The sequence below is a fragment of the Apus apus genome, chromosome 2 (assembly GCF_020740795.1).
Source record: "Apus apus isolate bApuApu2 chromosome 2, bApuApu2.pri.cur, whole genome shotgun sequence".
NCBI lineage: Eukaryota > Metazoa > Chordata > Aves > Apodiformes > Apodidae > Apus > Apus apus.
In genome coordinates this window covers 68360459-68375885 of record NC_067283.1, presented here as the reverse complement: position 1 = coordinate 68375885, position 15427 = coordinate 68360459, and the positions used below count along the sequence as shown (strand labels likewise).

The 15427-nt window shown below is 45.9% G+C and overlaps 1 protein-coding gene across 1 annotated transcript in view; it reads left to right on the top strand.

Annotated features, from left to right (window-relative positions):
- The first annotated feature begins 5522 nt into the window (after positions 1-5522).
- BMP6 (bone morphogenetic protein 6) overlaps positions 5523-15427 on the top strand; it is a 91599-nt gene continuing 81694 nt past the window's right edge. Inside the window, exon 1 of the mRNA XM_051610578.1 lies at positions 5523-6435. Within this exon, the coding sequence (XP_051466538.1) occupies positions 6006-6435 (430 nt within the window). The 5' untranslated portion in view covers positions 5523-6005. The remainder of the gene's footprint in view (positions 6436-15427) is intronic.

The following is a 15427-nucleotide window of genomic DNA, read 5'->3' as shown; positions in this document are numbered from 1 at the left end:
GCACATTCTGAAGTTACAAATAGTATTTTAAACCATTCATGTTTATCCAGCTTTCTAGTTTCTTTACTCAATTGCAATGGCTTTTATGAGTTCACAGAACTCACAGTCTGCGATACTCATGGCACAAGGACAGAAACGGCAGCTCCTACAAGCTTTGGAAGAGCTTGGAAGAGGGGTCTTCTGTTAATTTAGCCCCTTCTGTTAACTTGCCAAGGTTTAAAGCTGAACTGGCCTAACAGAAAAGCTTTCTGCTCCTGTGTGGCTCTATGCAAAAAACTCAAACATAAATTAATTGCTAAATAAAAATGTAAGCCAATGCTAGGGTTACTAACATGTTTGTTAATTTAAAGCATAAATCAAGATCAAATATTTGAAAACTGAGAAATTGGTAAAGATCTACATACAGGCTCCCCTTTACTTCTTCATCCTTTCCCAACCTTAACCTAGCATATAAAGATTTTTTTACATCTATTCATTATACCTCATGTGAGCCTAAAGGTCATGATTTACCTGCTAAAACTTCAGTCTTCCAGTTCATCCTCACATTGTAAGTCACCCCAATCAGTGATTAATTTTGCCTGCTCAGTACAGCAGGCAACATACATGGAGGGACATCATCTGACAGCTCGCTAGCCCACACAGCAGAGGATGGTGTGAGGACCTCTCCTCCTCTTGTCATCTCTTTTTGCAGCATTCTCGTGCTCACAGCCAGGTACCTCTCTAGTTTTCATTGTTCAGAAGAAATTCAGTTCAGCCCTGTGTCTTTTGTACTGGTGTAATCATTACACAGTACATCTGCACAGTGGCAGAAGGTCTTCTGACAGCACGGTACACCTGCAACCCATTTTATATGGATTACAAGACACATCTTTGCTATTGTTGCCTATGGCAGCTGTATGCAGGCTAAAGGTAGAATCTTCCCTCGTGTTGCCTAATATATTTCTACATTTACTCATTTATTTGCCTTTCATTTTTATATGTAGAGTTGAGATGGATGTAGCTGCCTTTCACAGTCTGTACAGAGCAGATTTTGCTGTTTCTCTTGTATAGTCACTGATTTATTTTCCTCAGTTTTAAACAGAAAAAGCATTACTAGCAAAAATAAAAGCAAATGCCATTGAAAGACTCAAAGAAAATATATTCATGATGCAACATGTTAATATTTTTTTTAATTGCTGCCATTTCAGGTCAGTTTCCCTTAATACTTGATACTGTTGACTTCAAATAAACTTTAAGCTATAATTGTTCACACATAAGTATATCCTTGATAGTGTGGAGCTGGTGGCCAAGGCTGGAACAGAGTTGGGATTGTTTGTGAAATACATACTGGGACTTGGTCCACTTTTAACTGTTTGCTTTTGCAAGGAGAGTGGTCCCATCATGTTGTTGAATTAATATTTATAACAATTTTTTTTTAAAAAAAGTGTTCTGATCTGGGAAATCATCATGGCATATTTTTAGATGAGATTTCTGAGTAAAGAAAGTAGTGGTTTGGCATGTGCAAATAAGATGATGTTACTATTTTTCAACTGCCCCTACTTGCAGTGGAGAAAGTTCAGCAAGGGAAAAGAAAAACTTGAGCTTTCATAGCAGATGCTGTTTTTAGCCTACTTTGATCTTTGCACTAAGATTATAGTCAACCACTCTTCCCCATTTCACAAGCAGACCTTGGAAACTAGCACACTAAAATTAGGAGGCATGTTTGCATTTTCAACCTCTCTGAGTGCAGCACTGCAAATAGTCTGTTCCAGCTATGTCATTATTGTACAACATAGGGTTGTTTGTATTTTTTTAGAAAACAAACGTCATTCTTTGTTACTTACAGGTCTTCCACATTGCTTTAAAAAAATACCTGCCTTTGCTTGGCAAAATGAGTGTGAAGACAGAAGCTGCCCTTCCTGCAGTGTCCTTGCTGACCCCTGAAGTGCAGGAGCCTGGGTTTGTCACAGGCAGCTGATGGTCCAGCTGGAGGGAAAGTGGGATGCAAAGTTATAAAAGTCAAATATCTTTTCTGTTTTCAGGAGGTGGAGAAGGGATCCCTACAACAATATGGTCTACACTGTATTTAAAAGTATACTATTAATCCTGAAAAAAACCCATTGAATTTGAGGTATATCATTCTGCTAGAGTTGGGTAATCCTGGTTCCTGGGGAGTTGTACACCTAAGAGCATTAAAAAAGGTTTTGCATATACCTCCTCATGAATACAGATGAGATAAGTGTATTTTAAGTCATAGTAATGGAACCTCTCACTTTTTTTTTTTTCTTCCTTCCCTGAAAGCTTCTAACTAAAGTTAAAGTAACTTTTTACCATTTCAGTGCTTTGTGTGCCTGTATGCTCCTCACAACTTATGCATAAAACAACCAAGAAACCTAATTTTCTTAAGTAAGAGTGAGGGAAAAATTGCTAAATGAGACATTCTCTTTGACTAGAAACAGGTAACTGAGCTTTTAATTGCATGCCACCTAAATACTGACACTGCCAGAAGAAATTAACAGCTGTAGTTAGTTTTGAATAAAAACTGAAGTTTAGCTTATGGGCAGGAAATTAAATGAGGATTTTTCTGGGGGTGGTGGGAGACCTCTTTGAATTATTAGGGTGTTTTTGTTTTTGTTTTTGTTTTAGAGAAAAGGAAAGAAGAGGGTTGTATTGCTAACTTGCTAATGAGGGAAACTCCCAGGAGCAGATCCGAGTTTCTTCGTGTTGCCACCAGATGTCCATCCTGAGCAGGGAAAGGGGGTGACCTGAACGATACTCAGCGGCCTGTATCCACAGCGTTTTTGCAAATATGACAGTGAGAGGAAAGTCTGAGCGAAAGTACATGTTACCGCAGAGTTTTGGATGGTGGATATGCAGCGCAGGCTCCTTGGCAAGCCAAAAATTGCCAGTAGCACTACCATATATGCTTAATTAACCCTTAAAGCATGTGTGTGTTAGCCTGCAGCAACTGCTGACTCCACAGACTTTGGTATTCAGCTCTGCTCCGAAGTCTTAAATTCCTTTGCAGAAATTTGTCCTTTCAAATGGCAGGAATATCTTAAATCTTTCGCTGTAAGTGACCTCTATAAGATGACTGAATTCTTTCACCCCTCGGCGACTTGCTGAGTGACACAATGACTTTCCTACATCTGATAACATTAGCTGAGATCCACAGTAAAATATTCACGTCTGCAGGCGAGAGGCATTTCCACGGATAAGTAGGATACATCACTGGGAAGGATTGCTAAAAAAAAAGGTGAAAGACTTAATTTGAACTTAACAAAAGGTGCAATGACTTCCTAAGGAGGTTGTTAGCTTCCTGGCTACCTATGGCAGCTTACCTTAAGAATAACAGGGAAGTACTGGAAGCTTTGCTGTGTGTCTCTGTTCCCAAATTGCATCAAACTCAGATATCCAAATGCTACCAACTGTTATTACAGCTGCTATTCACTGCAGTAGCCCCTATGCAAATGACAATATTTCAAGTATTTTTCTTTCAGCATAAATACATATAGGTGATACACATTTAAGTATCAGAGAAGCAGAATCGCCCAGCAGCTGCACTGGAGTTTAACACTGTTACTAAATGTGCACCATCTCTGCCAGACTTCAAGAGGAGCTGGGGACACTTTGGATGGAAGGGTTCATTCTTCAGAGATAACCATATAATGGGACACTTCCCTCTTTTGCTGTCAAAACAGGAAGCAGAGGCTACAAAGCTCTGCTGGAGCCAGTGACATGAACTGTATCCAAACAGGCTGAGAGACTGGGAAGTGAATGGCACAGAAGCGGCTGCTCTCTTCACTCACCACCTGCAGGATAAATACCTGCCTGGGAAATCTCCTTCACTGACATAAAGTCTCCTGCACTTACTCCCAGCCTCCAAATATCCCTCCTAAGGTGGCTATAAAATTACTCCTTGGTAGGCTGGGAGCCTGGGTTTTCCCAGGGGGGTCCCATGCTGCCTTGCAGGAGAGGAATATTGTTTGCCTCCTCTCTGGGAGTGAGCTCTCCTCTTGCCCATTTAATCAAACCAGTCCTATTGCTCTAAGCTGAGAAAAGTGGACAAAAGAATAAGGAATACAAAAGTTTCCCTTGACATTGCCTTCCCCACTCCTTAGGGGATGACACAGACCTCTTGCATGAAGATAATGGGGTCCAGTTTAGCAAAAGGAGCATGTTGGGTCCGTGGTGTCACATGTACCCTCACTTCCAAATTCTAAGTATCTTCACAAACTGAAAAAAAAAGGGAGGGGCAGTTGCAAAAGCAACTTCCATACTCTACCCTGTCAACCCTATGATAGCTATGCCCAAATCTCCTTAAAGATGCCTTTTTTTCCCTGCCAAAACAAACTTTTAAATACCTGGTATTACTGTGTTCCTTGACTGGTGCAGTTAAAACACCCATCTGTAACCTTACTTTCACAAAAGTGAACACTCGGTGTAACCTCTACTTCTGAAAATAATGTATTCTGTCTTGAATATTCTCAGCTGTGTCTCTGGGAAACTGAATACGAGCTTATTGCCAGATTCTGATTCTAATAAAGTTAATGGAAATTTTGCCAGTGACTTCAAATGGTCCAGATATTATTCTCAGGGCCAACTCCTATGAAATTATCCTAGTTCAAACCCAGAGCAATTGCACTGATTTCAGCAGGGCTAGCCTGGATTTGCTCATCCAACCCAGGCAAGATCCATGAAGTCAGAGACCAGCATATGGAAGAGCTGCATCTTGCTCAACTTAACAGCTGTTATTAGGGTTGGATAGCGTTTTTGTCCCGTTCCCCCCCCCCCCCCCCCCCCCCCCCCATTTTTGAAAGGGCTGAAATCAGAGCTGCAATTCTAGACCCTTACTGTAAGCACGGGTATGTTCCTTCACAGCAGTTCCAGGGTGCAGATGAGACTTCATTGATTGGGGCTGGCGAGGGCTACCTGTACTTAGTCATCTACCAGTGTGCCTGCTCAGCTGTGCCTTATATTCCAGAAACAGCTGTAGGATCATAGAAAGCTTTGGGTTGGAAGGGACTTTAAAGAATTAGATGTTCCAACCCCCCTGCATGAGCAGGAACACCACCCACTAGACCAAGTTGCTCCCTCCAGCCTGGCCTTGGACACCTCCAGGCAGGGGGCAGCCACAACTCCCCGCGGCAACAACCTGTGCCAGCGGAACCCGTAAAAATTCCCTGTGATGCTTTTACAGATTTAGAACAGGTGGCCCCCCACCTATTTTCAGGACAAACAACCAACGTCCTCGAAGGGCTGGGAGCCGGAGGGGATGGCCGAAACCTTCCTTTTATAGAAGAAACAAGCCAGCAGAGCAGCAAGGCTAAAGCACCGAGCACCGGTACCGCTTTGCGGAGCGCAGCAACGCGCCGACGGGGCCGCAGCTTCTTAACCTGCTGCGCTGCCCCCCGCCCCCCTCGCCCCCCGGCCTGCCCGTCCGCCCGCCCCCGCGGGGCTGCGCTACCTGCGCCCTGGCCCGCACCCCGCCCCGGAGGAGCGGCCGCCCGCCCCGCAGAGAGGCGGGCGCGCTGGTGATTTGCCTTCGCCGCCAGCAGCCCCGCTCCGGCCAGCCCGCGGGGACCGGGGCTGCCGCCGCAGGAGCCCGTCGCTCGGCCGCTTAGCTCCTTCCCTCCCTCCTTCCATCCCTCCCTTCCTCCTTCCCTCCCTTCCTCCCTCCCTCCCAAGCAGGGGGAAAAGTTTGCTGCTCTTCTTCCTCCTCCTTGTTCCCCCACCACGCAGAGCCCGGGCAGGGGGATGGCGAACTGAGCGGCCGGGCCGGGGGCGGCCCCGCCGCACCTGAGCGGCGGCGGGGGCCAGAGGGAGGAGAAGAGGGGAGGCTTGCCCCGCGGGCGGCCATGCGCGGGGGCGAGCGCTGAGCCCCTCTGGGCTGCCTGCCCCCCGCCGGCCCGGCCGGTAGCCGCCGCGGGGGGAAGGGAGGGAGGGAGGAGGGCTGGAGGGCGGCGGGGAGCCCCCGGGGAGAGGGGGAAGCGGGGACCTCGCCTGCCTCCGTCCGGCCCAGCGCCATGCCGCGGCGGCTGGCTTGGCTGTGCTGCTGCTGGGCGCTGCTGAGCGGAGCCTGCCGCCCCGCCGAGCCCGCGCTGCCCGCCCCGGCAGGGGGGGACCCTTCGCCCGCCGCTTCGGGCTTCCTCTACCGGCGGCTGAAGTCGCACGAGAAGCGGGAGATGCAAAGGGAGATCCTCTCGGTGCTGGGGTTGCCCCACCGTCCTCGACCGCTGCCCCGGCAGCCGCCGGCCCCGCCGCCGGGCAGGCTGACGGCGGCTCCGCGCTTCATGCTGGACCTGTACCACGCCCTGGCCGAGGGCGCGGAGGGCAGCGCGGGTGCGGAGCGGAGCGGCCGTCCGCCTCCCCCCGCCCCGCCGCCGCCCCTGCCCAGCTCGCAGGACAGTGCCTTCCTCAACGACGCCGACATGGTCATGAGCTTCGTCAACCTGGGTGAGTGCCGGGGTCCAGCCTTTGGCACCCTTGTCCCGCGGGGAGGGGGTGGGCGAGCGGGCAGCCGGTTGCTGCCCCGCGGTGCGTCGGTCGGGACCCGCCTCGGGCTGCGCGGGTTTCGGCCAAGGGGGGCAGCTCGTGTGCGGCGATGGGAGAAACCTCCCTTCGTCCTCCTAAACGGTTACAAAAATATGCCCCAGGACGCAAAACCCGAGCGCGACAAAAAAGAAAATGGTTGTATTATCATTATTATAATTATTATCATCATTATCATCATTATCATCATTATTATCGCGGTTGTCATAACGGCAGTCGGAGCCCGACGTTCGGGATTACACCCACCCTGCTCTAGTTCCACGCCGGAGCAAAATGTGCGCTCGCTCCGTGCGAGGTCCAGCAAGGCACAGATGCCATTGGGGCTGGAGCAAAGTACATCCCGTGCTACTCGCGTGTGTCCCCATCTCCTCTTGTTTTTTTTCTTTTTTTTCGCAGAAGAGGGGTCTGAGCTAGTGTGATGAGGAATACGTGACTCCATGTAGGATACTCTGGTGATTGAGCCTGGGAACGTGATAAAAATCTGTATCATGTGGAAATGAGTTCTGTTAGACATCAACCTGCTCTTCAAACAAATCATGCTGTCAGCGTGTTACTGATGTGAAGGGCTCTGAGGTGGGAACTTCAGTGGGAAAGCCATTAAGCTTTTTACTTGAAGGAGCCCTGAATACTAGACTGCAATTATGAGGAAACAGTGTAATTAGATTCAGCCTAATGCGGAGAATGAAAATATTTCAGTTGGCAAATTGCAGTTCCTTTTTTTTTTTTTTTTTTTTAAGGGAATTCCTGTGAAGCTCAATGTATTAGTCAGTCAGCTGAAAACTGTATCTTTTCACTAGTGCTTCAGAGCTGTGCCAGAAGGATGACACCTGTGAACAGCTTGTCTTGTTAAAAAAACCCCAACAAACAACAACAAAAAAACCCCCCCAAAAAACCAAAACAAGAACAAAACAAACACCAAGAAAAACCCAAACAAAACACCAAAACCAAGTATTCGTGCATTGCTCATCTAGAGCAGTGATCACATCTCCAAAGCAGGAAATTTCTCTCAGCTCCCAGGACTGGTAGATGTGCTCCACAGCTCTATACCATGGCATATGTGTTTAGAACAAGTTTAGCTTGAATCCCATGGGCTGAGTGGTTTTTTTTGTTTATTTGTTTTTTCACCTGATGGAAGACATACAGCAGGTCAGAAGTGTCCCCCTTGTGCTGTGAATGTTTGTTGAAGCATTTGTCTGTGTTGGAACAGAGGTGACTGCAGCTCCAGCAGGTACAGCTGAGCTACCTGTGGTATGCAGGAAATACAGCAGAACAGAGCTCCATGGGCTCTGTGTACTGCTGGTATAGCTGTCAGGGTATCAGCCTTCTCATTTAAAATTAGCTGGAGGGTGTTTAGGTGGTGCTGCCATCTCAGAGCTCTGGTGGTTTTGATTGAGACATCCTGAAACCACCCGTCAATGAAGCCAGTGTGGCCTGTGTCTAGCTTGGACTCTGAGACATGGGGATACCATGCAAGCTTCAAGTTCAAAGGGCAGCTGCTTCTGTGTTTCTGCCCTTCCAGCCTCCCTAGACCTCTCTGTCTTTTGAATACACAAAGCTGCTGCCGCTGTCACTGTTCTTTGGTGACTTGCAGGACCTATACTTAGAGCTGTGAGTTTAAGAAGCACAGTGTCAGCTCTAGCTCCCCATAGGCAACCCCTGTAGCCTGTTTTATTTAAAGGATGTGGTGCAAGGTGCTTGCAAGTAGCTGGACGGTTCCCAGAGGAGCTGATTTGAGGGAGAAATGTGAGCACATGGTGTTTTGGAAAGTATCTTAAGTGTCTGCTTTATGAAGCACCAGGAGAGCAGTATTAGACAGTAAACCTGAAATTGTTTCTTTTGAAAAAAAAAAAAAAATGAAACCGAAAACCAAACCCAACCCAACCCATTCATATGATTCAAATCAGTTCTGATAATTTGGATCTAGACACTTATGTAACAAAAAGGAAAATTATTCTTGTAATGTAGTAAAATAGCGCGATTGAAACACTAGTTATGAGTCTCAGGAAGTATGAATCAACTGCAGAAATTTCTCATCGACTTCCAAGTTCCGAGTCATAAACCATAATGTTATTTAACGTGATTGTTTGTTACCAGAGAGCTTGCAAATCAATGGGTTGAGCCCAAGCAGCTGTTTGGCTGTTTTCTGTAGCTCTTCTGGCATGTCAGGGATTTTTAGGGGTCTTTCACGTGTGTATTGACATTTACTTTTCCACTAAGCAATAATTAATGTCATGAAACTAAAGGAAGTCTAGGGCTTTGTTGCAATATAGAAAGCAAAGATGTGATGTGAGAAAGCCAGACTGCAATCTGTCAAAGGGGTTTATCAGATATAATCTAGAAAATGCGGCAAAAGATGGTGTGATTGTAGCAGAAAGGGGAGACTTCCTGACCTCAAGGACACTCACTATTCCAAGGAAGCATACTCCAAGCAACCCTGAAAAACCACAGCTGGAGTCTTTCTTGTAAGCAGATGCTGCCAGATTATTTTATTTGGGGTTTTCCTCATGTGATTTGACCTATAAAAACTTCAGTTTGGTTAAAACTGGCTTCTGAAGAGCTTGGTCTGTGTTCAATCTTAAAGACTTGTCTTCCCATTACTAAAGGCACAGCTACCAAAGAGATGCAAGGGGCCCTTGCTGTTCTCTCAGGACCAGGTGTGTGTGATATTACCTAGGTTTTCCTGGTGCAGGTTGCCCTGAAGATGTGTGCATGTGGCTGCATGGGTGTGAGGTAAGTGGGGATGGCCACAGTAACCTGCCTACGGGTGCTAGTATTGCTTCTGCTGCAGCCCAGAACCAGGCAAACATTTGATGATGCATCTTGTTGTGCTGGAAAGCCATCATCTAGGTCAGCTGTGTGGAGAAGTCCTGCTTTGTTGTGAAACCTTGCAGGTGTTGATGTTCTTTTAAAAGTGCACTTAATTTTTCCAGCTCTGTAGCTTGTAGTCACTGCTGATTTTAAATGTGCAGTGCTCCAGCCCTTCCTGATTAACATATTCCTTCAGTCTGGGAATGCAGCAGACTGTCTGGGGAAGGCTGTATTTTCATATGTGCTTAGGTACAAGTAGTCCTCATTGAGGTCTTGCAAAGCTGAGGGACTTTGGTGAAGTCTTGGAGTATTCAAGCTTCTTTCAGACTCAAAGGTGATGTCCTCAGAGACAGGTGTTTTTGTTTGTTTCTTTAAAAAAAAAAGAAAAAAAAAGGGGAAAAAAAAAAAGTGGAAAAAAGAGAAGTCTTGGAGGTTCTCCAGATGCAGGGACTTGCTGTTTTACAGAGATGACAAGAAATATCAGTCTTCAAAGTGTAAAGTCCAGGTTTACCTTGCCTACCTAGTGATGCCTGCACTGTAGCAGGGACTTGAGAGGTGTGGTTCCTGGAGGGGCTGCCTATAGGGGAATTTCAAGTGTCCAGACTTTCTAGGAGATATTTAGTGCTTTCTTTTATAATGTACCTAGAGAGAAGTATCAGGGAGTAGAAATAAGTGGTTGTTACCATTACAAGTAAAAACACATAAGATATAAACCAGTTCAGATAATTTAGATAATAAATTTCATTTATCAGGTTAGATACAAAAAAATAGGTTGACAGAAAGTATCACCTACACTTGGTAAAACTTATGCCTGTTTTGGGAAGATGATCCTAAAATTGTCTATTTCAAATATGTTCTCTCGGATAAGGCAACAAAAATTGTCTATTTCTTTCCATTTCCCAAATAGGCAGTCTGGATATCTAGCTCAAGTGGAAGCACCTGCATTTTAGGTCATTCTATACTAAGTAGAGTACTGAACTTCTGTGCCAGGGGAATGGCTGTACAGCAGGGTTGTGGTGCAGGAGGGGCATTGTGTGCCAACAGGTGACTTTAGGAAACTGTTCACTCCTCTTCAGGAGCATCCTCAATCTAAACATAGCACTGGCATGTCTTGTCACAGTGCTGTTGGGTAAGTAGCATCTAATGACATTTCCTATTTGACTAATGTACCTTCCTCATGGCACCAGATAGGGCTATCTCCACTTTCTCCTTGCAAAGCAACCCATGATTGATATGGAGATCTCTCGTTGAAGCAGTGATGCTGGGTTGACAGCTAGACTCAGGCAGGTATCCCTGTATTTTGCTGCCAAGGCTGTTTTAGCAAGAGACGCATCAAGTTCCTCGCAACAAACCCCTTCTCCATCAGTCCAGTGAGGTGAGGGGAGAGGGGTTGCTGCTCAAGCCAAAATGTAGACTCGTGCCAGGGGCTGTGGTAGGCCTAGTGTCTCCCTGGTCTCCTCTGGCTCATCCTTGCTGATGTGGAGCTGCTCTGCAGCCCCTGTTTCGCTGGCTGATGTCCTTAGAGAGTAGCGCGAGCCACGCGTAGCAGCTGAAACAAGACTCTTGAAGGCTTTGCTACTCTAACTGTGGCCAGTATTATGCCCTGTTTAATGAAAGGTGCTGTGGAGCAATCCTGTGTCCAGCCAGGGAAGAAGCTTATCTGATTGTCACCCATGCATTCCTATCCAAGCATCTGGACTGAGGGGAAAAAACCCACGTTTCCCACAAGGAATCCAATGAAAGTCTTTGCAGGTTTTGTGTATGACCCACATCTGGGGCTGTTGACAGCTGGACAGCTGTGCAAAAAAAGTCTGAGCCCATCAAACCATCCAGGGGCAAGGACCATAAAAAGTGTACTTCTGGGGTGTGGTGCCTGGTTATCCACAGTATGGTGACTTTTTGTAGCAGAGTAAGTGTGGATGCACTGGATCTCTGTATTGGTGCAGAAGGGGTTTTCCCCTTTCAGTCACAAGACCCCACAGCTCCCTTGGGAGGACTTCAGGCAAAACAATGATGGGAAGCCGAGCTGTTTGCCAGGCAGTTCTGCAGGCAGCCCTGATGCTCTGCCACTTGATTTGAGTTGGGACCATGGTGAAAAGTCTCTTTTATCTTTGAATCCCAAAGTCAGTGTCTTCCTTGCAGGACTTTACCTGCTGGGGCAAGAGCTCTGCCTTCCAGCACAAGGGAGCCGCTCAGAGATCAGTGCGGGGCTCGCTGTTCAAATGCTCTCTCTCCACTTGCCTATAAAGCAGCTACTTATGGATATGATGTCTTCCAAACAGGCTTTTCATCTTTTTGGCAGCCATCACCTACCAGATTTCCTTCTAGGAATGATCTTGCACAAATCCATGGCAAGCACTTAGGCTCAGGCAATGTGCCTTTGATCCGCATGGCTTTTCACAGGAAGGAAGCAGTGCTTCAGCATCTTCATGTGCATTTCTAAAGCAGGTGATTTTTTCATCTGAAGGATTTGATCAGCCCACCTGTCTTTTTCCTGGTATCATGCTTGCTGTCAGGGGACACAAAATTAGGCAACCAAGTTGTCTTGGGGATGTTGCGTGATTATATTGACGGAACCGTACCATTCATACTGTCATCCCATCTGTTTATACTCTTGGCCACATGTTGTAAAGGTCAAGACATCTACTCACAGGGAATAACTGGAGTGTGTGATGCTGTGGATCTGGCTGTGCTGCCAGCTGGCTGTGTACAGCCTCATGCTCTCGGCATGCGAGCGGCGTCCTCCACGTGTGTCCAGAGCAGGCCAGTATTAGAAATCATGAAGCTGATGATGGGAATGAGTTTACTGACATCTGCCAAGCCTTCTGTACTGGGCTTTGATGCCAAGACAGATCCCGAGTGTCAGAGAGCAGCCTTACATTTGCTGTTCAACTGATGCAGCTCAAGGTCCTCATTTATGTCATCTCCTCAATGTACATATTGCTTGTGAGCTGCCTGCTAGCATGCAGTTCACTGACAACAAGATTAAAGAAAAGGCAAATGGTCTTTAGGAGTCTTCATCTGCTCCAGACTCTGAATTGGAGTAATCTGCAGTAATCCTTCTGCCTTTGGCTGGGAGCCCTGGAAGATGCGTGGCTCCTGGAGAAGCTGCTGTTCAAAACCTGCACTGTTGAAACAAGTGGAATGTCACGTTTGTGTGAGCAGTTTATCCAGGTCTAAGTGTTATCTGGACTACGCTACTGGAACCAGACCATGTGGCATTAGCAGGACCATTCTCTGTCTTGTGAAGGCTTTTCAGAGCTTGAAAGTTTATACCATCTTAAATTTGGGTGAAATGTTGAAGTCTTACTTACAATAACAGCAACAAACCGTGATTGTAATTGGAAAAAGTTAGTATTTCCAAAGTAGTCTTGATTGATTTGAGTAAAATTTCATATGTGTAAGTCACTAATATGTTACATTTGGGAATACAAACCTGGGTGTGGGGTTGCTTTGTTTTGATTTTTTTTTTTTTTGTAAAAATAAAAGCAGCAGTTCCTAGTTCTTTTCCTCAAACAAGGTTGAAACTAAACCACTTCTTCTAAAAAAGTTTTCTTTTTGCCGTTTTCTTCCAGCTGAACGTTGCTTCATTAGTAAATCACTTGGATAGCTCTGTCCTGGATGTCTTGTGCTGAGCTCCTACAGGGACTTCCTGCCACAGACTTGCTGGAACTAGCCTGCTGCATCGTGGTGCTGACTCTCTCATAGCTTTAAACATACACTTTTAAGTGATGTTTGTCATTTAGGAGGAAGGAAGGTGGTGTTTAGAGGTTGCATGCCAAGGAGACATGATTCTTTCTAAGTCATCTTGCCTCATTGCTGACTTGTGGGGGGTTAGAGGAAGGCATGAGTTGCTTGGCATCTAAACAGTCCCACTGTGTTTCTGCTGTATCCCAGCAGATGCCCAATAATGCTGCTTGGTGCAGGCCACCTACTAATCGTTGAACATTTTCATTTGACCATTTATTTTGTGATGTGAAATAGAGAGCAAGCAATATAATCTGAATGGAAAAAAAGGCTTGTGGTTGAGAGATTTCCATTTGTTTTAGCAGGCATCACACCCCAGAGCCTGGGAGGCTGGGGCTAAGGACTAGAAAGTCGTCTTCTGTGCACCTGATTCTTGGAGGTTTGTGTGGGGTCACACCTAAATTCCCTGTTTGATGGGGCAATGTTTTTAAGCTGAAAGAGGTTAGGTTTGGACTTGGATATAAAGTCAAATTTTTTTACAATGACAGTGGTGAGAAACTGGAAGAGGTTGCCTGGAGGAGCTGTGGTTGCCTTTTTCTTGGAAGTGTTCAAGACGTGGTTGGATGGGGCTTTGGCAACCTGATCCAGTGAACAATGTCCCTGCCCATGGCAGGAGGGTTGAACTGGATGATTTTTAAAGGTCCCTTCCAGCCCGAACCACCTGTGATTCTAAGTGGGGAGAGGGCATTTGGGACTGGGATTCTCCAGCCGTGGGACACTGAGGTGAGGTGTTATTTAGTTACACTTGTTTTTCCATCATGGCAGGCATAGGATAAGGAGTGGTGCCTCCTGCCAGCTCCTGCATGGCTGCAGCCCTTGCAGCAGGAGTGTCTGGCACCAGCACCCTGAAGAGATACCCACTCCCTAAGGAGCCCTGCAGCCCCATGCTCTGCACCCCAAGCAGGTTCCCAAGGAAGTGGCTTTGGGAAGGGCATGGAGCTGCAGCTGCTGCAGGATAAATAAGCTTAATTAAAGAAATTGAGCCCCTGTGGGAGTGCAGGGGTGTTTAATACATCGTACTGGTCTTTTATTCCTAAAACCTGGTATGGATCAGGGCTGATATTTCCAGAACTTTCACTTACTTAGACTCCCATGCTAAGAAACAGCTTTTTAGGGCTGTGGAGAGTTTGGGGGTGTTTGGTTTGTTTGGGTTGTTTGGTTTTGTTGGTTTTTTCTCGTGATGGCATGAGATATTTTTGTTGTTGTTAAGGCCACAAAGATTTTGACAGCATTGCCTGCAGCTCTTTCTATTTTGTGTTGCAGTGTTCATCATAGCACAATGACAGAATTGAATCAGTGGTAGCAACAGTGGGAATTTTTGGCAAAAAAGGATAATGTAGACAGAGCCGAAGTGTTCTGCTAACTAAAACAGTAGCTGTATTTTCAGAGAGCTAGACATGACTGTTTTGATCCAATGTGGTGTTAATCACAAGAATACATAACTGCTTTCCTATGAACTTTCCCCTTAAAAATATCCAATGATATCACCTGATGTTTTGCATGAATGTTCAGTATAACCAGAATTTAGAACAGCTGGCTCCCTATAAACTTGAAATATTCATAGGTCAATTATTAGTGTAAAAAAAATCATTTTGAAAATGAAAACAAGCACAGTATTTGAAATACACTCAAGTGTGCAGATGTACATCATGGCTTGAATAGCTTTACAAATTAATCAAGACAGTGTTAACACTTGTTCTGAAGAAGTCAAATTTCCTGATAATAAACGAGAAAGTGTTTTTCGAACAGTATTCCAAAGATATGTTATTTTGTGCATTTTAATGGTTGTTTGCATTATGAGAGGCATATGAATTGGCCATTTGAAGCCCTGTTTTGAAGACGTATTTGATCAACCCAAAATATTACTGGTGGCAAATGGAGAGCCACAATTTCTTTTATTGAGTGCAGGCTGTAAAATATGCCATGTTTAAAGCATGCTCACAAATGTTCATGGTGTGGTGCAGTTACTGTCTGCAGGCGCAGATGGAGTGTTCTTATCTTGTCGCTCACTGCTTCACGTTCACGTGGTGTATATGGTCAAGGTATTAGACACTCTGTTTGTACAAGGGCTGAGAGATGACATAATGTCTATTGAAGCACAGGCGTTTAGCTCCACAGCAGGCAACATGGAGCACTTAAAAAATGAGAACAGATTAGAGCTTGTGGGCAGGTTGTGATAGTCGTACCCATAGCCAAGAGGTGTTGGAGGGAGGAAAGGGTCTGCAGTTTCAGTGTGGAACAGAGGTGCCTTCCTGCATTCTTGTATGTCCTGGGCTTTCCAGACTATTTGAGAGAGAAATCCAGGAGAGCAAAGCTGTAAGCAGTCATTCCCAGTCCTCTT